The 24,320-nt window shown below is 39.0% G+C and overlaps 1 protein-coding gene across 2 annotated transcripts in view; it reads left to right on the top strand.

Moving 5' to 3' along the window:
* Positions 1–24,320, top strand: part of slc2a9l2 (solute carrier family 2 member 9, like 2) — a 102,939-nt gene that overhangs the window by 62,594 nt on the left and 16,025 nt on the right. For both annotated transcript variants that reach the window (XM_029431730.1, XM_029431729.1), the window contains exon 12: positions 22,086–22,213. In XM_029431730.1, coding sequence (XP_029287590.1) covers positions 22,086–22,213 — 128 coding nt within the window. The remainder of the gene's footprint in view (positions 1–22,085; positions 22,214–24,320) is intronic.

Raw genomic sequence — 24,320 nt, 5'->3', positions numbered from 1 at the left:
AACAGGTGGCCATCAAAGAGATTTATTGTGCCATGTACATTTTTTAATTCTGAAAACATAAATAAATATATTTTTGGAAAGCTTAGAATCTCGTCTATTTAGATTTTGAGATGAAAATTACAACAGCAGGTACAATCAGCTCCTCAAACTAGCAAGCACACTCAAAATAAAAATCATAACTTTGAGCCCACTTACCTATAAAGCCTCATAAATATCCTCTTTTCAGCAATATAAAAAAACCCCGCTCCTAAGCCATTGCCAGATGGCCACACGTTCGTCTCCGGTAAAAAGATATCCACCGGGAACATCGTCACATCGATAAAAGTCCATGAACAGGTGTTGCAATCTGTGAAATCAGCTGATCGATCTTTAACATTGTGTGATCATAAACTGTCATAACTTAATATCTCGTGCGCTCATTGCGGTTCAGACACTTCCTGGTTGTAGCCCGGACTTTTAGCGTTAGATTGACACTTCATTTGAGCCAATCGGAGCTTCTATGGGATTTTTACAACCTTAATGAGCCAATGAGTGTCAACTGGATAAGGAAGTCCCAGTCCTCTTCTTTCGTTACAGGCTTAGCAGACCGCAGCTCAGCCTCCCGGTGGTGCGCGCATCTCATTGACAATGAACGCCTCGTTCGTTACATGCGTCACTTCCCATGGTTTGTTTTTACAAAATAACATTTATTTTCAAAATTATATTTATTATTTATTGTTCAGAAGAAAATACAAAAATATTAGAAATAAATGTGTTTATACTTCACTTACTCTAACTTCATTTGATTACTACTAACAGGGAATATGGGTATATATTAGTTATTTATAAATAAATAAAAATAATATTTTATTAATAAATATTATAATATGTACACATGCACAGTTTGTGTACGTCTGGTGTTACTCTTAGAAAAATATGTCTAATAAATTAAGTTTTTATCCCTTTTATCTGAAATTGGAAGTTTTACTTCATAACACTTGGTTCTATGTTTTTATTGTGTTTTCCAGTCCATACCTACCAGCTATACCCATCTTCAGGCATCTTTTTCAACAACAAACTTCAGAAAGAGAGTTATCTTTTGAATGAGACCAAAATCATGCAGCTGGTGCAAATGGTTGAAGAGCAGCTTTCAATTTACTTTGGGTATGTTGTTTGTAGATATTTTCGGGTAAATTCCCCCACCCTGTAAGAGGTTAAAACCTGCAAAGGAACACAGAGCTGTTTGCTCACTCGTTGATGAAAGAAACTAGTTCCTATATGAAACTGCTCACAACAAGGTCTGAGGATTCTCTTCAGTAATCGGGTCATGAGTTTTGGAATGAGACATCGCTGTCGAGTTTCCAAATGTATTTTTTTGGCACTCCACAAGCTGAGTGCCATCCAGTCCTATTATATTCGAGGGAAGGCAGACATCTATACGGCCAATATCTCCAACACTTGGCAACTCACACCGGAACAATCTAGATTGATAAATAACACTATAGGTGAGAGAACAATGTTTTATTTTGAGGTGAACAGTCCCTCTAAAACAATTCGAATAATAAGCCAACTAGTGTGTCAGTAATTGGATGACAGTCGAAGGTGCTGTCATATGTTAGAATACTAAATAGGAGTGGTACAGTATATACAGTATGTGGCATGGCACTGCACATAAGCAGGGGACTGTGTGAGTGTGCACAGTGGGTCTCTGTGGGAGGCTGACTTTGAGTTTCAAGGTGAGGCTATCGCTGTCATCACACATATACATCCCTTCTGAAGAATTATGTCTCCAGGGAGTGTTAATCCAATGAAGTGCCTCAGTGTAACAGGATGAGACGAGTACAGTGGAGCGGCACAAAGTGTGGAAAAATGGAGACTTTTCACAGCTATCCCATAGGAACACTAGAGGAAGCGCATATGATCCCTAACCTGCAGGCCGTCTTCTTAAATAAAGAGAAGAAGAATAAAAGACATAAAACATTGAAACATCCACACACACACAACTGTGTGCTTAACCACAAATAACCTGAGCGATAATAACTCTGTCAATATTGTGAGAGATAAGTCACGTCACGATAAAGATCTTTGAAAACCACCATGACCTGTAACAATATGTAGAGAAGGCAATTTCCTTTTCCAATTGCCAGCAAATCCCACATTTTTGTAATTATATTCAGAGAAGGCTACATAATCACTCAGGCTTTGTAAGACTCAATTCATATTTAAATCTTGCTTTTAGCATTTATTTTAATGATACCTATTATTATTCATGTTTTTTCATTTCTATCGTTGCAACCCATGCAACCCTTTTACTCCCTTTCTTTCTCCCTGGCCTTTACGTGTATGTAGATCATAGCCATACCATACCATACCTGATCCTGATCCTGCCTACACAATAGCCTGACCTGCACCATTTCCTTGGTCCCTGTGGTTACCTGCTGCACAATTACAATTGTGGCACATTTTGCAGAAAAGAGAACATAAAATAAAGTCAGATTTCACAAAAATCACATTTTTCTAAACCTGATGGAGATAATAGTTTTTCTGCAGATATATCTCTAGGATATCTTAAAGTCAGATTTAAGTCCTTGATTCTATAGAGGAAATATAAACACAGCAGGAGTACTTTGTTCATCAGAAATGAAGGAAATAGGAATCTCATTGTACATAGTCTTTTTTGGTATTGTGCTATATAGGTTTGTTTAAGAAGTGGACACAGTCACAGTGACGTCACCCATTGGTTTGAGGACTACCGTTTTGAAGTATCGAGGCTGTCACGGGCAGTAGTGCAGTCATCCAACTGCTGAATATTTTCAACACCTTCACATCAGTGAATAGTGCACTGGGGGTGATGGCACAGTACTGGGGGGAAGGTAATATAATATTCCAGTAGTGCCTGTATAAAACTCAAACAATGCCAGGTTACCAGAGAGTGTAACGGTAAGATTAAAATCTTATGATGCTCAAAAGTTTAATTCACAGCAAGTCACTGCCCTCTACAGCAGTCAGGTCTGCAGCAAAGAGTGGGACTTTGTTTTAGGATGTGTGAAATCCTGTTATCCTCTTATTTGAATCAGCTACTGGAAAAATGTAAAAGTGCACCAGCTTGTGTTACGGATCGAGCTTATGGTTGAAATGTGGAGCTTCCTCTGAGCTGGCTATGTTTGGATTGAACTTTATTGGCGTTGGCAATACACCAACAGTAATGTGCCAGTATGTGTGTTTCTGTGAGAAAAATTAATTAATTAATTAACTAATTAAATTCCAACTTGAAATGATCCTTGTCTCACTGAACAAACACCTCTCTGGTCAGGTGTGATCTGTCTTTCAAGATAAAGTATGTCCAGTACAAAACGGTTTGATTAGTTAATATTCTGAAAATCCCAAATAATTGTTGTTAGCATGTGGTGTTGTTGATATGATCAAATAATCTACAAAATGTTTCATTCCTACATTCATCATTCTAGAAAGTAAATGATAAACTGCAGTTATATTGTTCCTTATACCTTCTCGGACAAAGAGCTTTACAATTTTCCTCTCATTCACACTTACACTCATACACCAAGGCGCTGGAAAGTGTGTTAAGTGCCGTGTGATGAGCTGTAAAAGACTCACCTTTTGACACAGCCAACTTGCTTTTTAAGGGCTGCGACGTCCGATTAAAATGCATATGTGATTATTACTCTACCTATATTGTTACTCTTTCTATATAGGCCCATTTGCAGTAAAGGACAGGGTTTATAATGTAAGTGTTCATGGTAATGAAAGTTACCGTTTTGCATGTATATGAAACCCTTACATAGATTGAGTGTACAATATATTAATTTCCAAGGCATTAGATGACTGGTCATTACTACATGTCTTGATATGGTTGCCTCTTGAAAATAAGAGGTGCTTGTTGTCGATCAGCACGTCCAGTTGTTGGAGATGAAAAGGCTCTGACACTTGTTCATTCTCAGCGCGTTTGATTCATTCATAGGTAACTCAAGTCACAGGTCTGTTTTATTTTAATTTGATATTTTTTACATGCTATCAACACAGTGGTTCTCCAACAGTGTTAGGCTGGGGACCCCTTACAGGGAAGAACATTGTCTAAGGACTCCTTCATAATTGGAACATCGATTAAATAAAATAAAATCAATTCAACTTTTATTGTCCCACATGTACACAAATGCGCATCACAGCACACACAGTGAAATTAAGCCTCAGAATTTGAAGTATGAAGTATGCTAAGTATTTACTTACTACTGTTTGTACTAGATACTATTTAAACTATTTGTATTGTAAAAATAGTTTAGGGTCATTGTATTCAAATTGCATTTGGACTCAACTTAGTGATCTTAAACTTTCAGAAAATGAAAAATAGCAAGACTGGCATAGTCCTAATAAATCCAGACATTAAAACTCACTAGGGTTAGGCTGTGTTCTGCCCTTACAGCGCGTATCCCTATGTGTAGCTAGTCAGTTAGCTAGCATTCAAAAGTCCTCCAATAAAGATGCACGGTTTGCTTTCTTGACTTTACTGTTCTTCTTTTAGTTTGTAAAACTAACAATACAGAAACAAAACATATATAAGTATGCAGGCTTTACATAACATATAAGTAGCACTGTACAAACGACACACATACTATTATAGACGGAATCGGAGTTTCGGGCTTCCGGTGGAATCGCAATGCATGCTGGTGTGGCGGGCCTAGAAAAGTGAACACCAACTCTACAAGGGCCGCCGCCATATTGGATTTCTTCTCTACGTGTTTACATTGTATTTAGCTTATTCTTCAAGCGTGTTGTAAACAAACCTACTACTCTACAATGAGTTCTGAACTCCTTTCTTACGATGAGGTTCAGATATGGAAAGTCGAAACTTTGAAAGTATTTTGCCGCAAGCGGAATTTAAAGGTTTCAGGAACAAAAGTTGAGCTTATTGCCAGGGTGTTTGCTGCCTTTTGCGGCGTTTCAGTGCCTGATCCCTTGACATTTCAAGATGGCTGGGTCAATGAAAACAACAGCATGACTTCTTGGCCGCCGATATACCTCAGCGATATAACATTATTTTTAATGTCTGACCACCCAGGGAACGATGTCGAGTTTCATAAACGAACTTTGAACGAATACAAAGAAGGCAAAGCATTTAGACAGTTTGACTCTGGCTGGTTGAAACAAATATCTTTCAATCCTCTCACAGATTCTGAGTATTGCTTTCTGAAAGCAAAATGTACTCATTCAATGAAAATTTCCCATACACCGCATTCGGCATGGATCTGCGCAGTTAAGACAACTGGCGATATCATAAGTGCTTATTGCAGTTGTGTTGCAGGGTAAGCTATTATAAATATATACCTAACTTATGTTTGTTAATTATTATAAAACTCAATATATAGAAAGTACATTTGTCAATATATAAATCAAGTAGATAGACTACATACCCCAGGTCGAGTTCAGGATCAGGGAATTCATTTGTTGGTTTTCCTTGCATGAAATGCTCACTGCAAATCCGCGAAGATTTCTTGGGCTCCCAAGACTTCCCATTGTAATCCTGTCTCTTTACAGCTTTGGTCCATGCTAGCCTTCTATCATTGTTCGTTAGTGCTGTTGGAAATGGAAATAGTTTGAACGGGGGCTTGCAGTCGCAATTTTTGCAATCGTGAAGCTCACAATGAGATTCTGCCCATTTATTTAGCTTTCTCCCACTGTTTGAACATCCTTTCACCACACAATTTCGGTGTCCAAATCCCATAACTAGAAGAGGGATGATTACACACTAAAAACTAGCCAAATACAATGTAAACACGCAGAGAAGAAATCCAATATGGCGGCCTTTGTAGAGTTGGTGCTCACTTTTCTAGGCTTGCCACACCAGCATGCATTGCGATTCCACCGGAAGCCCGAAACTCCGATTCCGTCTATTAAAAGAATTAGCTATCATTAGGCATCACTATTAGCTAGAAATAGCACAGATGACCATTAGCTAAATTAGCACACATTAAACTAGCTTCAGCAACACTCTGCACATAACACATCCAAATTGCACATGAATAACTCACAGACAAATAGTCTCCAAGGCTCAAGCATCATAGACACGAACACAGTTTACATGGCGTCTCTGCTCCACGTGTTGATCTCCGTGCTCTGTTTACAAAGATCCTAGCAAAGTAGAGAGCGCTCACTCTGACACGCCCCCAGAAAACCAACAAACCAAGGAGCACTCACTCTGAGCCAAAAAACATGTCCCAACTCTATAAACATAGAAATAGGCAGCACAGGCTGACTTTCAGTAAGTGCTTCAATTTAAAAAATAATGAATGTGTTGCTGGGTGTCAAAATCATATCAGAGTTTCTATTGGCCCAAAGTTAACATGGGTGAAAGTAATGGACCTAATATGCCTGCGTTATTACCACAAATGGTCCCCATCTGTAGATTTGCACCTTTTTTAATGATACAGTACAATTGTATAATATATATATTAATGATTTTGCTGATACAGTGCCACGGAGCCCACTTTCAGAATCACTTGACACATATCTGTGGCATCACATCATTATTACCTTTTTCCCCTGCAGTATTTAATTCATCTTCAAAATCATATATAGCCTTACAGTTGTGGGATGAGACAAAAACAACGAGCTATGTTAAAGAGTCTGCACCGGAGGGTAATGTCACAGGCGGCCACAGCAGTCACTTGATGATTAATGATACCTGAACCCGGGGACTGTGGGAAAACCACTCAGATGGCAGAGCTGTTATCAAGTGAACCAAGAGACTCATTCAGATGATAGCAGAGCAAAATGCAACAGAATGTAAGGCAACATGGAAAATACACGTCTCATAAAACTGCAGTCTAGTGAAATGTTTAATAGAATCCATAAGTCGTAAGAAAACTGTTTTTTCAGCAGTAATGTTACCAATGTGACAGACGTTTTGAATTACAGGCTGCAGTTTAGTATTTGGGTTGCTTTCTATTTGAGATACTGTTTAGGTGGAAGGATAGTGAGAGTAAACCCTATACTTTCCACTGCAACAAATTACTGCTGTCAGATAAAAGCCATGTATCATAAGGTCAACTATGAAAAACGTAAAGGTAAAAGCTGTGTTATTTTACATTTTTATTATCAACAAAAAGACCATTAAATATATCTTTTTAAAAGGTATTGTTTGTGTGAAGGGATAGAAAACGATTCAAGAGTGACAGTTTCCTTCATTAGAAAGTGTTGTTTGTAATGTAAAATATGTTTTTTTCATTGTTTTCCAGCATTATTCTTCAAGAAAACAGTTTTATTGTCAGTTTGGGTCTGGGTAGCCCTATGCGTCAAACTATGACAGTCTACTATGGTCGCAGTAATAATAATAATAATACTAATAAACTTTATTTGTATAGCACCTTTCGTACAAATTCTTGCAATGTGTACAAACCAACCAATAAGAATACGACATGAAATGAAGCAGAAAGTACTGGCCGAAGCGACATTTCTGAAGCACCATTTTGTAAAACAGTTTTATAGAGAAAAAAAAGCCACGCGAAAATGAAACGTGAGTGCATCTCAGATTGATGACTTCTTTCACACCTCTACATACTGTCGTTGTACATCATAGGGCGACCATTCACCTCGTCTTTATTGTATGTGTGAGTGTGTGTTCAGCCTGCTCTGTCAGCAGTGCAAATCTGTGGAGAAAGATCCGGCAATGCCAGACTAATCCCACAGATACTCGGCACAGCGGTCCTTGTTCATCATACTTTCAGATCTGATCATAATGTGCCATTGGTGTGTGCTCATTTCACAGATGAAAAATTATATTAATTAATCCTGGTGACTCACTTGTCACGTAAAACAGATAACATATTAGACTGTTACTGAGGATGAAAATAAACTTCACCCCACACATCAAACTGTGTGTAACTCAGTTTTTCTTATTTTTTTTCTCCCTGTTTCACTCCCTTTATTTCTTCCCTTCAGTAAGTACATTTTGTGATCTAAAAAAGCGAGCCTTTCTGTTCTCCAGCAAGAGAGCAACGTTGAGCGATCAATGGAAACTGAAAACGAACAGCACTAACAGCCAAACAACAGCGTTGACCCCTAAAAAAGAAAGTGCTCTTCATTTTCCTTATCAATTAGGGCTGATGCTTTTCATCTGTCCCTGATAATTAACAATAATTCAAATGCTTTAAAGCTTTGTTTTGACGACTAGAGCAGGGCTATAAACAAACAATGAAGCAATGGAAGAAGATGAAATTAACATTTTAGATTTAAACATCAAATAACTTATGATGTGAGGTTTTTTCTTTAGTTATAGAACACTTAAAGTGTCTGGCTCATGCAACCTCCCACCCACAGCAGTGAATTGTGGGATACACAAAAGTATGCAAGCATTTTATACCCTTGCTGGAAAGGAGTAAAAACTGAATTAAACTGAATTTTAATGTGTTTTGCTGCCAAACTTTTGGGATTGTATACTCAATTTTAGATAAGGTGACTTCAAGGAACGCTTTCTTTAAAACCCCATGTGTCCCAACCTTTTCTCTCTCGTCTTTTCCCCTGTGACTGTCTAGTCTGCTCTTCTTAGATCGACGCTCGCTGGCATAGGAAGTAGAGGTAAATGCTCTGGGTGCTAGGGTGCTGAGGTAGAGCATGACTAAGAGAAAGAAATATACATATAGACACATGGAAAATGTGAAGGCATAAGCGCTCCTTGTATTGCCAAAAGATTATCTTTACTTTTCTACCTGTCAAGCAATTGTATGCACAGGACGCACAGCTTGTTCCAATTGAATGAATCATTCAAATCTTCCGACACACTGAGACGTTACATTAATTGACCTTCTGTGTTTTTTCTACACAGATCTGAGTTGTTTCACAAATACTTCAGGTTTATGCAGTGAGATTATTTGTGAAGCTGTGACTTTTACTTTAAACCCAAACTTCAAACCTCATTTCTTCTGGATAATCGAAACATGTCGAGTCAGCATTTTCGGATCTCACTAAGGCGGCACTTAGGCACGAGCATTCGCTGTCCTAGACAGGGCTCCTGTGGGTGCTGTTTTGTCTCACATCATAAGAACAAAAAAGAGGACTAACAAAACAGGCACCATATTTCTTGGCGCACAAATCAGCAACAAGAAAGTCCAGCAAAGAAACTTCTAAATAATCCAAAGCCTCCTCCTTCAGTTATACACAGCCACCATAGAGAGCATACTCACCTCATCCATAACAGTTTGGTACTGCAGCACAGACAGTCGCACACGCAAAGAACTGCAGAACATAGTCAATAAATCATCCAAGATTATTGCCCCCCTGTCCCATCAGTTGAATCACTATATCACAAATGCACAATCCAAAGCACAAAAAATAAATCTGGCCCCTCTCACCCTCACCCTTTCAGCTGTTGTCCTATAAGCGCTATAGGTCCCTGCCCTGCCACTTTATCACGGTTTAAAAACTGGAATCTGAACACTTACCCTGACAGATGAACTGCACTTAAAACCTTTTTTTTTTTTTACCAATCATGTAAATACTATTTGCGAATTGTTGCTATCTTTCTACATCTGATGTCTCTGACACTGCTAAAGAGCGGACCACCATGATTTACAGAAAAAATAATTCCACCAACCTCGGTGGTGTGGTGAGCAAAACACTCAATGTTCTGTCTCCGTCGCAGAAAGGCACTCACTGTTTTTAAATCATAACTCTTAGATATTAGCATCAGCTCATAATGCACATGCACACTAAATGTCATCATGATTATGATATTATCATTTATGTAAAAGCTAATTTCACTACTAATGCTGCATTTAAAGAACATTTCTTGGATTGTAAGCAGGTGGCTGACGGACATTTGATGTGAACAGGAACTCTTGCTTCTCTACCTTTAATAGAAGCCAGTGGAGGGAGCGACCATCTTTGGTATGTGCCTTAACGTTATGGCATTTTAGCTGAAGCTTTAACTGTAGCCTTCAGTCCTTTTTGCACCAAATAAACAGTTTCACATTGACCACAGGCCGGCAAGGTGCCGAGTCTCAGATGTTTTACCTTCAACATCTGTACAATTACATGATCTGGTCCTTTGAAATCTCTGACACCTCTCACGCTACCCACCTTCTCTGTCAGCTGTTGCCCTATGGGCGCTATAGGTCCCTGCCCTTCCAATATATCACACGATCTGTTAATTTGCAGTCTAAAACAAATAAGCCCACCTGGTGTTTCTGAATTTAATTTGTGAGATAAAATGCAAATTATATTCTTTTGTGCACTTTGGTGAGACACTGCCTGGAGTTGAATATTAAAGAGCAACTGAGGCAGTCACTATAGATACGCATTGTTCAGTGATACATGTTGTGTCCTGTCAAATCTCACCGCGGCCTTCATTGTCCTAATGTAAATTGTAAAGTAGATTATGGCCCTCTCTGTTTACAGGCAGATCAGGAGATACAGATGCTCCCTGGCTTTGTTTTCTTTTTCCTCTTCTTGAATACATTTTTACATCATAATATTTGTCCCATGATTTAAATAAAATGCATGTGTACAGATCCACCCGTTTTGAATGTTATTAGTCCATATTGAGTATGACAGTTAATTTATGTTTCTTAATTTATGCAAGAAGCAGCCTAACTATTCAAGCTAATTATGCTTCTTCTCACTCCCCAAGCATTAAAGTAGATGCCACGTTGAGCATTTCCAATGAGCTGCATTAAGCAGTATAGTGTCGGCATCCGCAGTATTTTAGTATTTCTTGCACATTACAGGGAGTCATTTGACATATTATTAACAAATAGTAACTTTAAGCTATTTCTTACATACATCATGATATTATATAGGTCTCACATAGTACACTTACAGTACATACAGTAACAAGTGGTGGAATGTAATTAAGTGTATTGTTTCCATTTGCGACTGCTCTATACTTCTACTCAACTACATTTCCAAGGTACATACTTTACTTTTTTCTCTATTACACATTTTGACAGTTACTAGTTAAGTTACTTTGCAGCTATTTAAAGTTATTGCTTTATTTCAACCATTACTGACTGTTAACTCGCCGGCTAATGCAATGCATCGGCTAATATGTTAAAAGGTAGCACATCTCAGATTTCCTAATCAAGGAGGAAAAAATACAGTTCTCACATTTCACTTGTTTATTGGGCTCACATCACAATTGAAATATGCTTATGCATTTCGCCACAGAGCCTTCATCGGCTCCTCTGTCTCTCTCAACACTTCCCAGTTGGCATTGCGTATCTACTTGTAACACATGACACACATTGACCAATGACAGAGTCTTATCATTTTCCTATTACGTTACATAATAATCCAAAACGAACCCGACTCCAAACCCAAACTTTGTAAATTAAACTGTAAAACTTAAAGCTGGAACAAGTATGCACCACTCTGCACACTTTGTGCCAGCTTAGGATATGAGGTAATAAATATGCAACCCTGTCTCCTACAAAACTACGTTCCCATTCAACTAAACTGCATTCTCACTTACATTTCGAGATATGTATTTTCATCCGGAGTGGCAGTTGTAAATACCTGGTTAACATTATAAATTGAAACAAAACAAAAAAATGCAACCAAAATATTTGGTTATGTTTACAGGAATTTACAGATTAAAATAAAAAAAGTAGACTTTTTGATTCACACAAGACACAAACAGGAGTCTCTTGGTTGAAAGTCCTTTGTTTGTTTGACTCCACATGTAGGATTTTGAGACAATGGTCACCTGGGCACAGACATGCAAAGAGCCGCACCTCCTCTCATACATAGCACACACACACTTTATAGTTATTTAGCCTCTTTATGTTGTTTTGTCTTTTTTATAGTAATTGTGTATCTCACTAACTGACAATGCAACTTGGTTGTATAGGGACGTCATTTTTAGGAGACCAGGTTGTGCAAACCTAAACGGTTTGACTGTTTTTACTACAGCTTTGCACCGGGGAATGCATTTCTAACAGAAAGGTAGGATAACTGGCAACTATTTATTTTGCAGTGGTTGTAGTCACAGCATGGTGGAGCAGACCCTTAGAGTTGTATGTTGTATTCACTCAATTCTCCTGGGAAGAGAAAAGACCATATAGGTGGACGTCAGACAGAGAGGGGGTTACAACGTGCTGACCGACAGGTCAGAGAGGATAAGACCATTAAACAACATGAATCACCTTTTCATGAGAACAAACATGTTGGGCAGCCAGACTTGCTGTTGTGAGAGTTAGCAGGTAATGATAGATATCAGGGCTGAGTTGTGAACACATGCTGACAAGAGTGGCATTTGCTGCTTTTTAAGAGCCGAAAGCAAAATAAACGGAAATGTCAAAGGCGAGCCTGAACTAAAGCCAAGGTGAAACCTAATGATCTGCGGCAGCAGCGTTAGATTCAAGATTAAATTAGAAGAGCAAAAGTGGTTTATGGCTTTGTTAGACAGAATTGGTCCCTGAACACCTGAATTGATTTGTGTGTGGGTGCGTTTTCAGGTATTAGGTGACTCTAATCATCATTGCGTTTACCATTTCTTGTTATTTATCGTATCTTTATAGTACACAGATATACAATTGCTTCTATTTAATATCCCTGTCTTGCCATACTGTGGTTTGAGTAATGTGTCGTTTCGATTTATCAGTGAAAACATCAAGCACCTACTTTATTGTGCGCTTTGCCACATTAACATTGAGCATCAACACATAACTCATCATAAATCTCAATAATTACATGTAATTCTTAGTTGTCCCTGGTTTGATTGCACCTCGACCTCAGATTTATTTCAGCTGCACCAATGCTCTCACTAGCAAGAGGAACGCTATCGTAGCTCCGCAGTATCCCTGACCCTATACACTCATTTATAATGGAGGACGCTCCTGAGGTAGGACATTTATTCCTTTGTGACTGAAAGCTCCACATGTGCTCCAAACAGTATCCTCCTGGCTTACTGTGCCAGCAACCTTGGTTTTATTGTCACTGGATTTTAATCCTGGCCTTCCTCTCCCCCTCCGCTGTTAATTCCACTATAATCGTTTTTTTATTATTATCCAACAGCCCAATTGACCATCAGCAAGACAAACAAACATCCAAAGGTCAGCTAGAGTATGAAGTTGGAGTAATGAAGGTATGGCTATTACCTGCCAATCTTCTTCTCAGTGTTACCATGTTGTGTAGAAATAGTTGGATATTTTTTATTGACTGAACCTCTGTGAATGTTGAGAAGAAAAGGCAATGTAAAGAAGAAGCGTCCTGGCTAACAAAAAAACCCACAACAACAAAACATCAACCAAAAGAAGAAAGGGTGTGTCTATCCAATGAGACTTCGGCTTAGGAATCCTCTTCACTCCTTTGCCTTAAGGCCAGCATCAGGAGAACTGAGATGTCCGTAATGAGGGTAAACCTCTATCCAAAATCAGGACACATGGAAGCCTACTCATCCCTACCCAAATATGTGTCAGCACATCTGAATGTGATGCAGTTCACATGTTTTCTAATCTGTCATTTGCCTCATAAAAAGAACTGATTACTGATACGGTGATATGTTTTTACAGTGTTCGACTGATTATCAAAGGGAGTTGTAAGTTATTTCAGAAGGCACCAGCTCATGCTGTGTAAAGTGAGTTTCTCTAAAGCAAACACTTGAGTTATCCACCAGTCTTCAAACAGGACTGCAGATTCCTGTGGCTTTGCTGTAAATACATATATATTTGTCTGAGGATGATTTATTACTGTTTACTCAGAAGGCTGGTTCAATTGAAGTTAATCTGCTGTAATGACATTATTTATGTGCTGAAATGAACTGCAGTGAGCGCAGCAACACCCTCACGTCTTGCTATCGAAACATGCGTGTCACACAGTTTCTCAAAGGATCTTTCTCTCATCATTGTCGGTGTGTAAGGCTCCAGATCATCTTCCGCTTATCACATTTTGTCGACTTCTATTTTTCTTTTTTGAACACTGCAAGTGGTCGGTGCAATGAAGTTACACCATCACTGTATTCTTCCTACTCTACACCTCCCCTTAAATAGTATGTGAATGTATTTGTATCTGATATACAATAAAATACACATACACTAATACTCCTTGGTAACTTACAGTACAATTTGCTAAAAATATATCTGGAATGATAAAGAAAACACAGGGTTTAGTTTATTTTGTAGTCCTCGAAACGTAAACCCCTTCATACTGCTCAGCATTATAGAAAGTTTGTTACTGGTGCAGCACACAACACTTTCTGATCCTGCCGTGATATGTCTAAATATTACATTGAAATGCTCCTTTTTGCTTGATGTTATATTATTAATGATTTTAAAGTATGTAAAGCTTTTAATTTAAAATGTAGTAAACTCACAGATGATGCTGCAGATCTCCTGTCATGCCAGCTCTGACATGTGTGTTGTGTGTCTGCACTCTGCTCATGCCACTGTATGTGTGACATGGCAGTATTCTGCTAGTGTGAAATTAGTATCCTATTATATAATTAGTCATTTTTTATAGTGTGCTTGTTGTCGTTGGATAATATCACACACATCTGTGAGCAGTGGAGCAAACCACACAAGTCACTGCAAAGGCAAAAGTATCCCTTTAGATCAAAAATGTGCCAGCAAATACAAATCTAATCATTAATAGTTCTGTATTTATTTATGTGTTCTGTGTTTATAATGTGGGGTATTATAAAAGTGGATTATAATCCTAACCTTCTCTATATGATTGCTGGTACACTGATAAACTATACAGATGAGCTAGTTTAAACCCCTGTCACAATCAATTGCGAGTAAAAAAAAGCAGTGGCCTCTGGTGCTGCCTTCTCTCCGCTGTCCTGTCATCTGTGCCTCTCTGCCCGAGGCACAACACATCAAGGCTTTGGCACTGGTCGAGTGTGGCTGCCCCCACCCCCCCCTGAAAATGTGATGGTTTATGAGGTCAAGCTGAAACAGAAGGCAGCGCACAAGCTCTTGTCACAAATCCAAACCGAAAATAATGTTTAATTTCTGTCTGATCAACTTTGTGTTATTATGTCAGTTTGGGCTGTTGATGTGATTTAGATATTCTCTAATTCAGGCTTTTAAATCTGTCACCACCAATAATTATCCGTTCACCATTAATATGTTTTTGAGAAGTTATTGTGGGACTCGCCCACCTGCCCTGCTGTGTTCCACATCGAACAGATTATAATATAAGAAATGTTTTATTGGATGATTCATTAGCCAGTTTGACATTCATATATGTAAATCCCTCCAGCAAGAAACAAAAACACATAAAATAAATACATTTTCTCAATGTGGCGCTGGTGGAAATGAATGTGGAATACAAATAGGTGAAAAAGAAGAATCACAACACCATTTATAGGCCTTTGAATTCTTACGAAACAAATATGGATTATTGGTTTAATAGAGTGTTGTAACAAAACAGGGTTTTCATTTAATTAGTCGTTTACTCTCTGCTTGTCAGTCAGTGTGGTGCTGTGGTGTTTGGCTGGAAGGCAAACCTGCATATTTTCATCCCAAATGATTCAACACATGCTGTCTCATCTGAGGCCCAAACATATGCTGGCCAAATAACATACATGGACTACTTGGTGTGCAGTCCCTGGGCTCACAGCAGCAAGACATAGAACATGCTGTGGCAACATAGCTGTAAAAACCCTTTCAACAAAATAGATCGGAATTGTGTGAAATATGACAAGTACAGTGTGAAGCTAAGGTTGTGATGCTAGCAGAGGCCTGATTTAGCAGCGATGTTCAGAAATAGAAATCTAAAGTAGATTGTTGTGTCACGAACCATCAGTTTATTTTTCAACTGACCTTTCTCTCCTCTCTCTGTCTCCCTCTTGCACACACACACACACACACACACACACACACACACACACACACACACACACACACACACACACACACACACACACACCACACACAGGCACACAAGTCCCTGGAAAACACTACTTTGTGCTGAGAGGATTATCTCGGAACAGATCTAAACCAAACACACACACACACACACACACACACACACACACACACACACACACACACACACACACACACACACACACACACACACACACAGCCGCCCCCTCCCTGCATCATGTGTGAAGCAGATTTGTCCTCTCTTGGATGAACTGGGATCATTGTTGTTGTGGCTGCATCCAGACAAAAATCTCTTCCTAATGTTTCCTGTTGCTTGCTTGTCCTGCTCTTGTCATTAGAAACATTTCTATTGATTAAAGTTGCTTCTGCTCTGTTGGAGGGATTCCTAACAGTCGAAAGAAGCCGGATATAGCTACTGACACAGATAGTGCCCACGCACTTTGTGATCCCACGTGACAGGCATTAATGCATGTATTATATTTGACCTTTGGAGCAGTACTGTGTCAGTAACGACCGCTGCTGGCATTTACACTTTGCTCAAGATTTATTTTGTTGGCAATATTAGAGGAATACATAGACTGTTCAGCGAAGTATGTGTTCATATTGCAAATAATGTTACGTTTTTACTGGGAAGCCACAAAGCAAAATCCCTGCAGATGATATTTATATACCTGGGACTAATAATATCAGAAGCTCTAATGTTCAGTTCACTTTCTTTTATTATCTGTCTTTGGCTACAGTACGCTCATACTAAGCCAGCAAATACATATTTTTCTCTGTTTTATATTTTTGCCCACGCTAAGACTAAGCTTTAAAAAACTTCTTCAAGCCTCAAGTTTTACACCTCATTTAGACATGGCATAAACATGCGATCTGTATGTGGAGAAATGCATGCTAATGTACTAAACGCACGTGTGATCACTATGTGGTCGGATTAAACAGATCACATCTGGAAGTGGAGGGGGAGCCGTCATTGTTGAAAAGTCGTTCAGTCCTGCCTTATTCACATATTGAGATCTGATCACAAAGCGGACAGAATTGAGATAATGACAACGTTTTTTAGATGTAAATGCAAAGGCCAGTGGATCTGATGTCATTCTTCAGATAATGTTTCCTGATCGCATGTTAATACCGGGTGTAAATAAGGGTCTTTGTTTGGACATGGAAAACTGAGCTTCTCCAAAACTATAAAGTATTGTAAGTCTGCTCAGACGCAGTCGGATGCAGTTGCTGTAAAATGAAGAGGAGATATTTCTATTGTCTCTTACATCCTCTGTGATCAGATTAAGTACAGTAACCAGACTGCGTCTGTACTATAAGGAACAAATCTGGAAGATTGAAATAAGTGGTATTTGACTTTGGAAGAACTTTTCAGAAACGACCTAAAAACGCTAATCTCTTTAAACAGATATCTGCATATGAGTGAAGCATCTATAGGCAACGGGACAAGATCGAAAGGTCTCCTTAATGTGTTTTATTAAAGGATATTGAACACACACACACACACACACACACACACACACACACACACACACACACACACACACACACACAGTCACTTGTAATCAGTTGAACACATTTGTTTAACAGTAAGGCATCTCATTCAAATAATGAGATAGTTTATTATCGCAAGCAATTAAGTCTAAGAGGATACTGAGGGCTAATGTGAGCCCCATACTTCCCTTTCTTCCGCTCTAAATGAAAGTGCCCCTGTGACTTGTAGCTCATTAACTGTATTCTCAGAGCTAATTATGTGACAACAAATAACCTGCAGTGTGGATAGAATGCAACCTGCACAATTCTGTAACATCCATTGATGTTTGTGTGCATTTTTCAGATGGTAAAAGCAGCCACATGTACAGGACATAATGGTACACGACTAATGTGCGAAGCCATTATAATTCAGTTTAACTAGGAACTCTGTGGGGAAAACTGTGAGATATACTACATGGCTAGCTTGCTCCCTGAAAGTGCTTACATACTATACATCCTTTCACAGCATGCTTTACCCTATAATGAGCATTATCTACACCCATATGCAAATATTGAATATTCTGTCAGGCGTCATGTTATTCAAAAAGGGCCATATTACACATAGTCCAGATAAGACATATGTTATAATATTATCAAGTGTGTCCTGGCGGCGGGGAATGATAATGTTCACATTTGTTCATGTCCCAAACTTCTCTTCCACTCTTAAACCCTGCAGCACTGGTTCATATAATAATGGCTGAAGTGTTAAATATTATAAATGCCCTCTCGCATTTATAATCGAGAGGGAAATTTGAAAGGCCTGTCTATATGAGTCTTGTGTATTTGGAAAAAGTGTATAACTGTGTCAGATATCTGACAAGACACGTGGTGCAGGTCTTGTTTAATAGACCAAATTAAGTGTATTAGTTACAGATTGCAAAATACAAAAACATTCTGGTGTTTACTTATATTAAGTTGCTTTGTTTTTTCCTAATTCTTTGTGTTATTTATTACCGACTTCAACAATTAATCTAAAGCATGCTTTTTTTCCTTTTGGTCATAAAGCAATGAATCCCTCTTCATTCAGTGTGTCCATGACCTGCTGCTGTTCTGTTTTAAAATGGCTAGTAATATGTTTTTGGAATTGATGAGCAACAATTGCGCTGTCCGTTCCTGCTTTAAAAGTTGCATTCATCTTTGGAAAATACTTTCAATAATGAATAAAAAAAACTCAAAATGTACCTTCACAGTCCTTTCAAAGGATTTATTTGAGAGTCAACTCTGAACTGTGTTGAGAAGGACATTTTTAAAATAATATTTGTAAAAGTTTGTTTCCCCTTCACTGATGTAGTTTGATCTTTACAGAACTTGTTCAATTGTTGAATTTGTACAAAATGTTTTTGGGATACCGAATTATTTTTCACCTTGAACAGGGTACGACGTTTTCAAAGGTAAACTTCCAAATACAAATTCAGGGGGAGGAGGGAAGATGTTTATCTATTTATAACTAGACCACTAAATTAGACTAAACTCTGTAGCAGCATCTTCCTGTAAATTGGGACGATGTGTTTGAGTTGCTCCCCAGTGCTCTCCACTGAGTTTGCAATAATCTTTCAGCATGAATTATTACCTTTTAACTTTGAACTCAGTGGGCCAATTCTTTCGATTTTATCCTTCTAGTTTGATGTAATTGCACACCAAAACATCCAAATGTCAACATCTGCTCTCGGAGGTTTGGAAATGTTGGTTGCACATTGTACTCGGGGAGAGGCCAGAAGAACTTCTGACTTTCAACAACATATTAAAATGTTTAAACTGTGAATGTGGTATATCAGCCCTTATTGGAACATAGTTACATACAGTATATCTCAAAAGTGAGTACACCCTTTAGATTTTTGCAAATATTCTGTTATATCCTTTCAGGGGATAACATTATCCTACTGAAACTTTGATATAACTTAAAGTAGTCAGTGTGCTGCTTGAATAACAGTATAGATTTATTGTCCTTTGAAAATTACTCAGTACACAGCTGTTAATGTCTAAACAGCTGGCAACAAAAGTGAGTACACCCCATAGTGAACATGTCCTAATTGTGCCCAATGATGTTGTTTTCCTGCCCTGGTGTCATGTGACTCGTTAGTGTTACAAGGATTCAGGTGTAAATGATAAGCAGGGCTGTTAAATTTGGTGTTTTGGGCACAATTCTCTCTGAATGCTGGACAACATGGCACCTCATGGCAAGGAACTCTCTGAGCGGCTGAAAAAAAGGATTATTGCGCTTCACAAAGATGGCCTTGGCTATAAGAAGATTGCCAACACCATGAAAATGAGTTGCAGCACAGTGGCTAAGATCATACAGCGGTTTTCCAGGACAGGTTCCACTCGGAACAGGCCTCGCCAGGGTCGACCAAAGAAGTTGAGTCCACGTGCTCAGCGTCATATCCAGAGGTTGGTTTCCAAAAATAGACGTGCGAGTGCTTCCAGCATTGCTGCAGAGGTTGCAGAAGTGGGATGTCAGCCTGTCAGTGCCCAGACCATACGCCGCACACTGCATCAAATCGGTTTGTATGGCCGTCGCCCCAGACAGAAGCCCCTTCTGAAACCGATGCATAAGAAAGCCCGCAAACAGTTTGCTGAAGACAATGAATCCAAGAACATGAGTTACTGGAACCATGTCCTGTGGTCTGATGAGACCAAAATAAACCTGTTTGGGTCAGATGGTGTCCGGCGTGTGTGGCGGCACCCTGGTGAGGAGTACCAAGACAAATGTGTTTTGCCTACAGTCAAGCATGGTGGTGGCAGCATCATGGTCTGGGGCTGCATGAGTGCTGCCGGCACTGGGGAGCTGCATTTCATTGAGGGACACATGAATTCCAATATATACTGTGACATCCTGCAGCAGAGCATGATCCCCTCTCTTCGGAAACTGGGCCGTAGGGCAGTTTTCCAACATGATAATGACCCTAAACACACCTCCAAGATGACAACGGCCTTGCTGAAGAAGCTGAAGGTTAAGGTGATGGACTGGCCAAGTATGTCTCCAGACCTAAACCCAATTGAGCACATGTGGGGCATCCTCAAGAGGAAGGTGGAGGAGTGCAAGGTGTCCAACATCCGTGCGCTCCGTGATGTCGTCGTGGAGGAGTGGAAGAAGATTCCAGAAGCAACCTGTGCAGTTCTGGTGAATTCCATGCCCAGGAGGGTTAAAGCAAGTGCTAGATAACAATGGTGGTCACACAAAATATTGACACTTTGGGCACAATTTAGACATGTTCACTATGGGGTGTACTCACTTTTGTTGCCAGCTGTTTAGACATTAACAGCTGTGTACTGAGTAATTTTCAAAGGACAATAAATCTATACTGTTATTCAAGCAGCACACTGACTACTTTAAGTTATATCAAAGTTTCAGTAGGATAATGTTATCCCCTGAAAGGATATAACAGAATATTTGCAAAAATCTAAAGGGTGTACTCACTTTTGAGATATACTGTAACTCATGGCTTTATTTACAACCTGAATTGTTTTTTACAAATGTTAACGTAATTATCAGCAGAGCTTATTAACCTAAGGCTTGTGGCAGTTTAAATACATTTTTACATGCAATGTTAGTGCAATAAAGGACCAGTGTGTAGGACTTAACAATTCTTAGTTTTAGGTGATGTTAGCTTAGAATGAGCCCTTCATATCTAGGGAGCTTGGCCTCTTCACAAAGTCCGCCATGTTTCTACAGTAGCCCAGAATGGACAAACCAAACTCTGGCTCTAGAGAGGATCTTCTGCATTTTTCAGCGGGGGGAGCGGAGGGTATTCAGATGGTTACAATCTGCAACCTCAACGCTAGATGCCACTAAATCCTTCACGCTGTTCCTTTAAGATGTTGTTTTTTGGACAATCATTCTGAAGTTCAGATATATTCTAAGAGTCAGAGAAAGTTTGACAAGTGTTTATTTTCATTTTACAAGTTGAACATGATGCACCCACGATTTCAATTCCGTCTGATTGTATCTTCCAAGTGGCCATGAAACGGAAATATGAGCTTTATCTGAATTCTTTCCAAAAAACAGGATGTGATGTGGGAAAAGATCAAGCGGGATGGTATCTGATGTTATAGGGTCAGACATGCACTACTATTCATTACATTACGTGGTAAGACGGCAGGAAAAACATGGGATAATATCACTTAAAGGTGGACTCTGGAGAAAGATTGTTGTTTGAACTTGACAAAGAAATGTAAAACACATTTGTATCAACACTTTCATGCCACTGTCTTACTCTTTATACATCCATGGCCCCTGCCCTCGAGCACATTGCTGATTGGCTGGAATAGTGTTGTGTGGCTCGGTCCGAGGCACTTGAGCCATTTTCCTCATATGAACTCCGAACAATGTCAAGAGAATCAGGTCCACAAAACTTCCGGAGTTTCCCTTTTACACATACAGCTCCTCCGGGTGATGTCTACATCATTCAGGGCTGCAGTGCTTACAGTGCGAGGCTGTGTATAAACTGTAAGGAGACGTTTGCTGAATTTGACAAAAAGGATTGTAGATCAGAATTGCTTACAGCACCTTTACTATTGACACCCACTCACTCTTATTCTAACTTTGTGCATTTATTGTGCCTTTTGGGAACCAAACAAATGTTCACGCTGTAGTAGGAACAAACAATGAGCAATCTTTGTTTCCACTCTGTGTGGTTTGTCAGCACAGAAGGATGCTCTGAGCGAAGCTCTTTGTTTCTGTTATTTGCTGTCAGTGGTTTGTTGTAACTAATGGTCTTCTCCCTCGTCTGTCAGGTGGCATCCCCTTTGTCCTGACCGGGGAACTGTTTGAACAGTCCTACCGACCTGCCGCCTTCATGATTGCTGGCATAGTAAACTGGCTGTGTAACTTTGCTGTGGGCCTCCTGTTCCCCTTCATCCAAGTGAGTCACCTCATCATGTCCGTACATACTCATGGCATTAGGGTCGGGGTCAGGTTTTGGAGCTTTTAGTGGAGTTAGTTCAGGGTTACAATGTCAATAGAAACAAGGCACACTTATTAAGCTTTACACACACACTAAGTCATCAATTTATTGTCAGCTAAACCAAACAACATGTTTGTCACTTAACCTTTCCACCCCATTAAAGTTGTCAGCCCCTCATTAATCTCTGAAGTGGCTGCTTGTCGCACCATGTTGTTGTGCCTGCTCTCCAGCAGCACCTCCAGCACCTCAGCTTTGATGGTTCTGTATACTTTCTATCACATAGGATGTATTTTGTATCCTACTTGAATGTAAATACTATTTGTATTGTACTGTTTGTCCTTGGAAGAGGCCAGAGACTGATTTACAGTAATGTTGTTAACTTAATGCTCACAGTGTTCCTGACACAACTTCCTGAATGTTATTTCGTAAATTGAATATGAATTCTGGCTTATACAAACAAACTGTTACGGCTGTACTTCCCCGAATCATACTTGTTAACCTCACTGTAAAGGAAATGCGTGGGTGCTGTCAGCTTTGGTACAGAGTGCTTTAACATTCAGACATGGCCGAACAATACTAGCCATAGAAACTGTGAGCCAGAGTGATCGACGTGTTTAGCGGTGAAGAACAGCAGCTGAGCCACTCAGGGTGTTCTAATGGGAATCAGCGTTTTTGTGTTACTATAAGTAGGATTACGAGACACAGTTTATATTTCGCCTGTTAGTTTGGCAATCTGTGAAACTTTCACATCATAACTGCATGATATTGGCAGTAAAACATACTGTGCAGGAGCACATCATGTTCAGCTCAGTCTATTTGAGAGGTCTTAACCTGTGGAAACAGTGCAGTGTAAAGTCTCCGGGGCTCCGGAGAGAGTTTTACAAAGTTTAAAAAAATAACTCTGATCTGTAACAACACCACGTTATGCAAAAATTATATAAATGTTTTACTTCTTTATGTAATAACATTTTGTAATAAACAGATGGAACGCAATATGTGATACAGTTTTAAATAAATGATTACACATTGCAGTGGTTATTATGAAATAGGAGCGTTTCACTTTTTTCATGAAAGTATTATTTAATAACTGACCAAAATTGACGTCTTCATTCATAAACATCATTATAACATTACATAAAAACAATGTTTGTTTCATTAAAGCCTGAGTCACACTGACTCAAAATACATGTTTAAATCTACAATTAGTTTAGTAGATTAGTAGATTATCTTTCATTGGCCAAAACTAGATCAAGTGTTACTATATTTCTTAGCATTTTTTGCAAAATACAACATTTGTGCAGATGAAGTTATCCCATCTGGTTGGTTATAACATAATATAACATTTTGAAATAACCGCTGCAATATGTAATCATTCAATACACGATTGTGTGTTATTGAATTATTAGATTAGATTAGATTAGATTAGATTATTGAATGAACTATATAAATGCTAAACATTTTGTTGAACTATTACATAATACGGTGCTGCTCCAATTTTGACCGTTTAAAAATAAAATCTACGTCTTGTGACTTATTGGAAGTGCAATGCTTAATGACTGCAGTCTCGAACCTTGTCTACATCATGTTACATGTTTCACATGTGTTTCTCCAGTCAGTTTTTTCCACGTCTTGCGCAGATGGATATAGGTACGTGGTGTTGTATTGTGCTGTGAGCTCTGTCAGAGTGCCCACTGTGGCTGGACAGATCCAGTGTCCGTGTACAGAGACTGTTGTGCTGCTGACGTGCTGCTTTCGCTGCTCGGCCTTGTAAGCAAGATGTTACTGGTGAAATGTGAGACGTGACAGCAAATACTGAATACAAAGCATTAGACACGGAAGCGCTTTCAAAGCCTCATAGGAGATGTAGTTGTTGGTTGCTGTCAAAATAACAGGAAATAATAATAATTGTTGTTTATTTTGGCATAGATAAGGAGGCGTTCAGTGTTTTTCTCAGCCAGTACAGAAGTAGATATGTTTCATCTTAAAATATGATATATTATCAGACGCATTATCATTATCAGCTTTTCAAAAAGACCTGATAAAAGAAACCCTCAATAAGAAAGAA

Source organism: Cottoperca gobio, chromosome 5, assembly GCF_900634415.1.
Source record: "Cottoperca gobio chromosome 5, fCotGob3.1, whole genome shotgun sequence".
NCBI lineage: Eukaryota > Metazoa > Chordata > Actinopteri > Perciformes > Bovichtidae > Cottoperca > Cottoperca gobio.
This window is presented reverse-complemented; position numbering and strand designations above follow the sequence as displayed.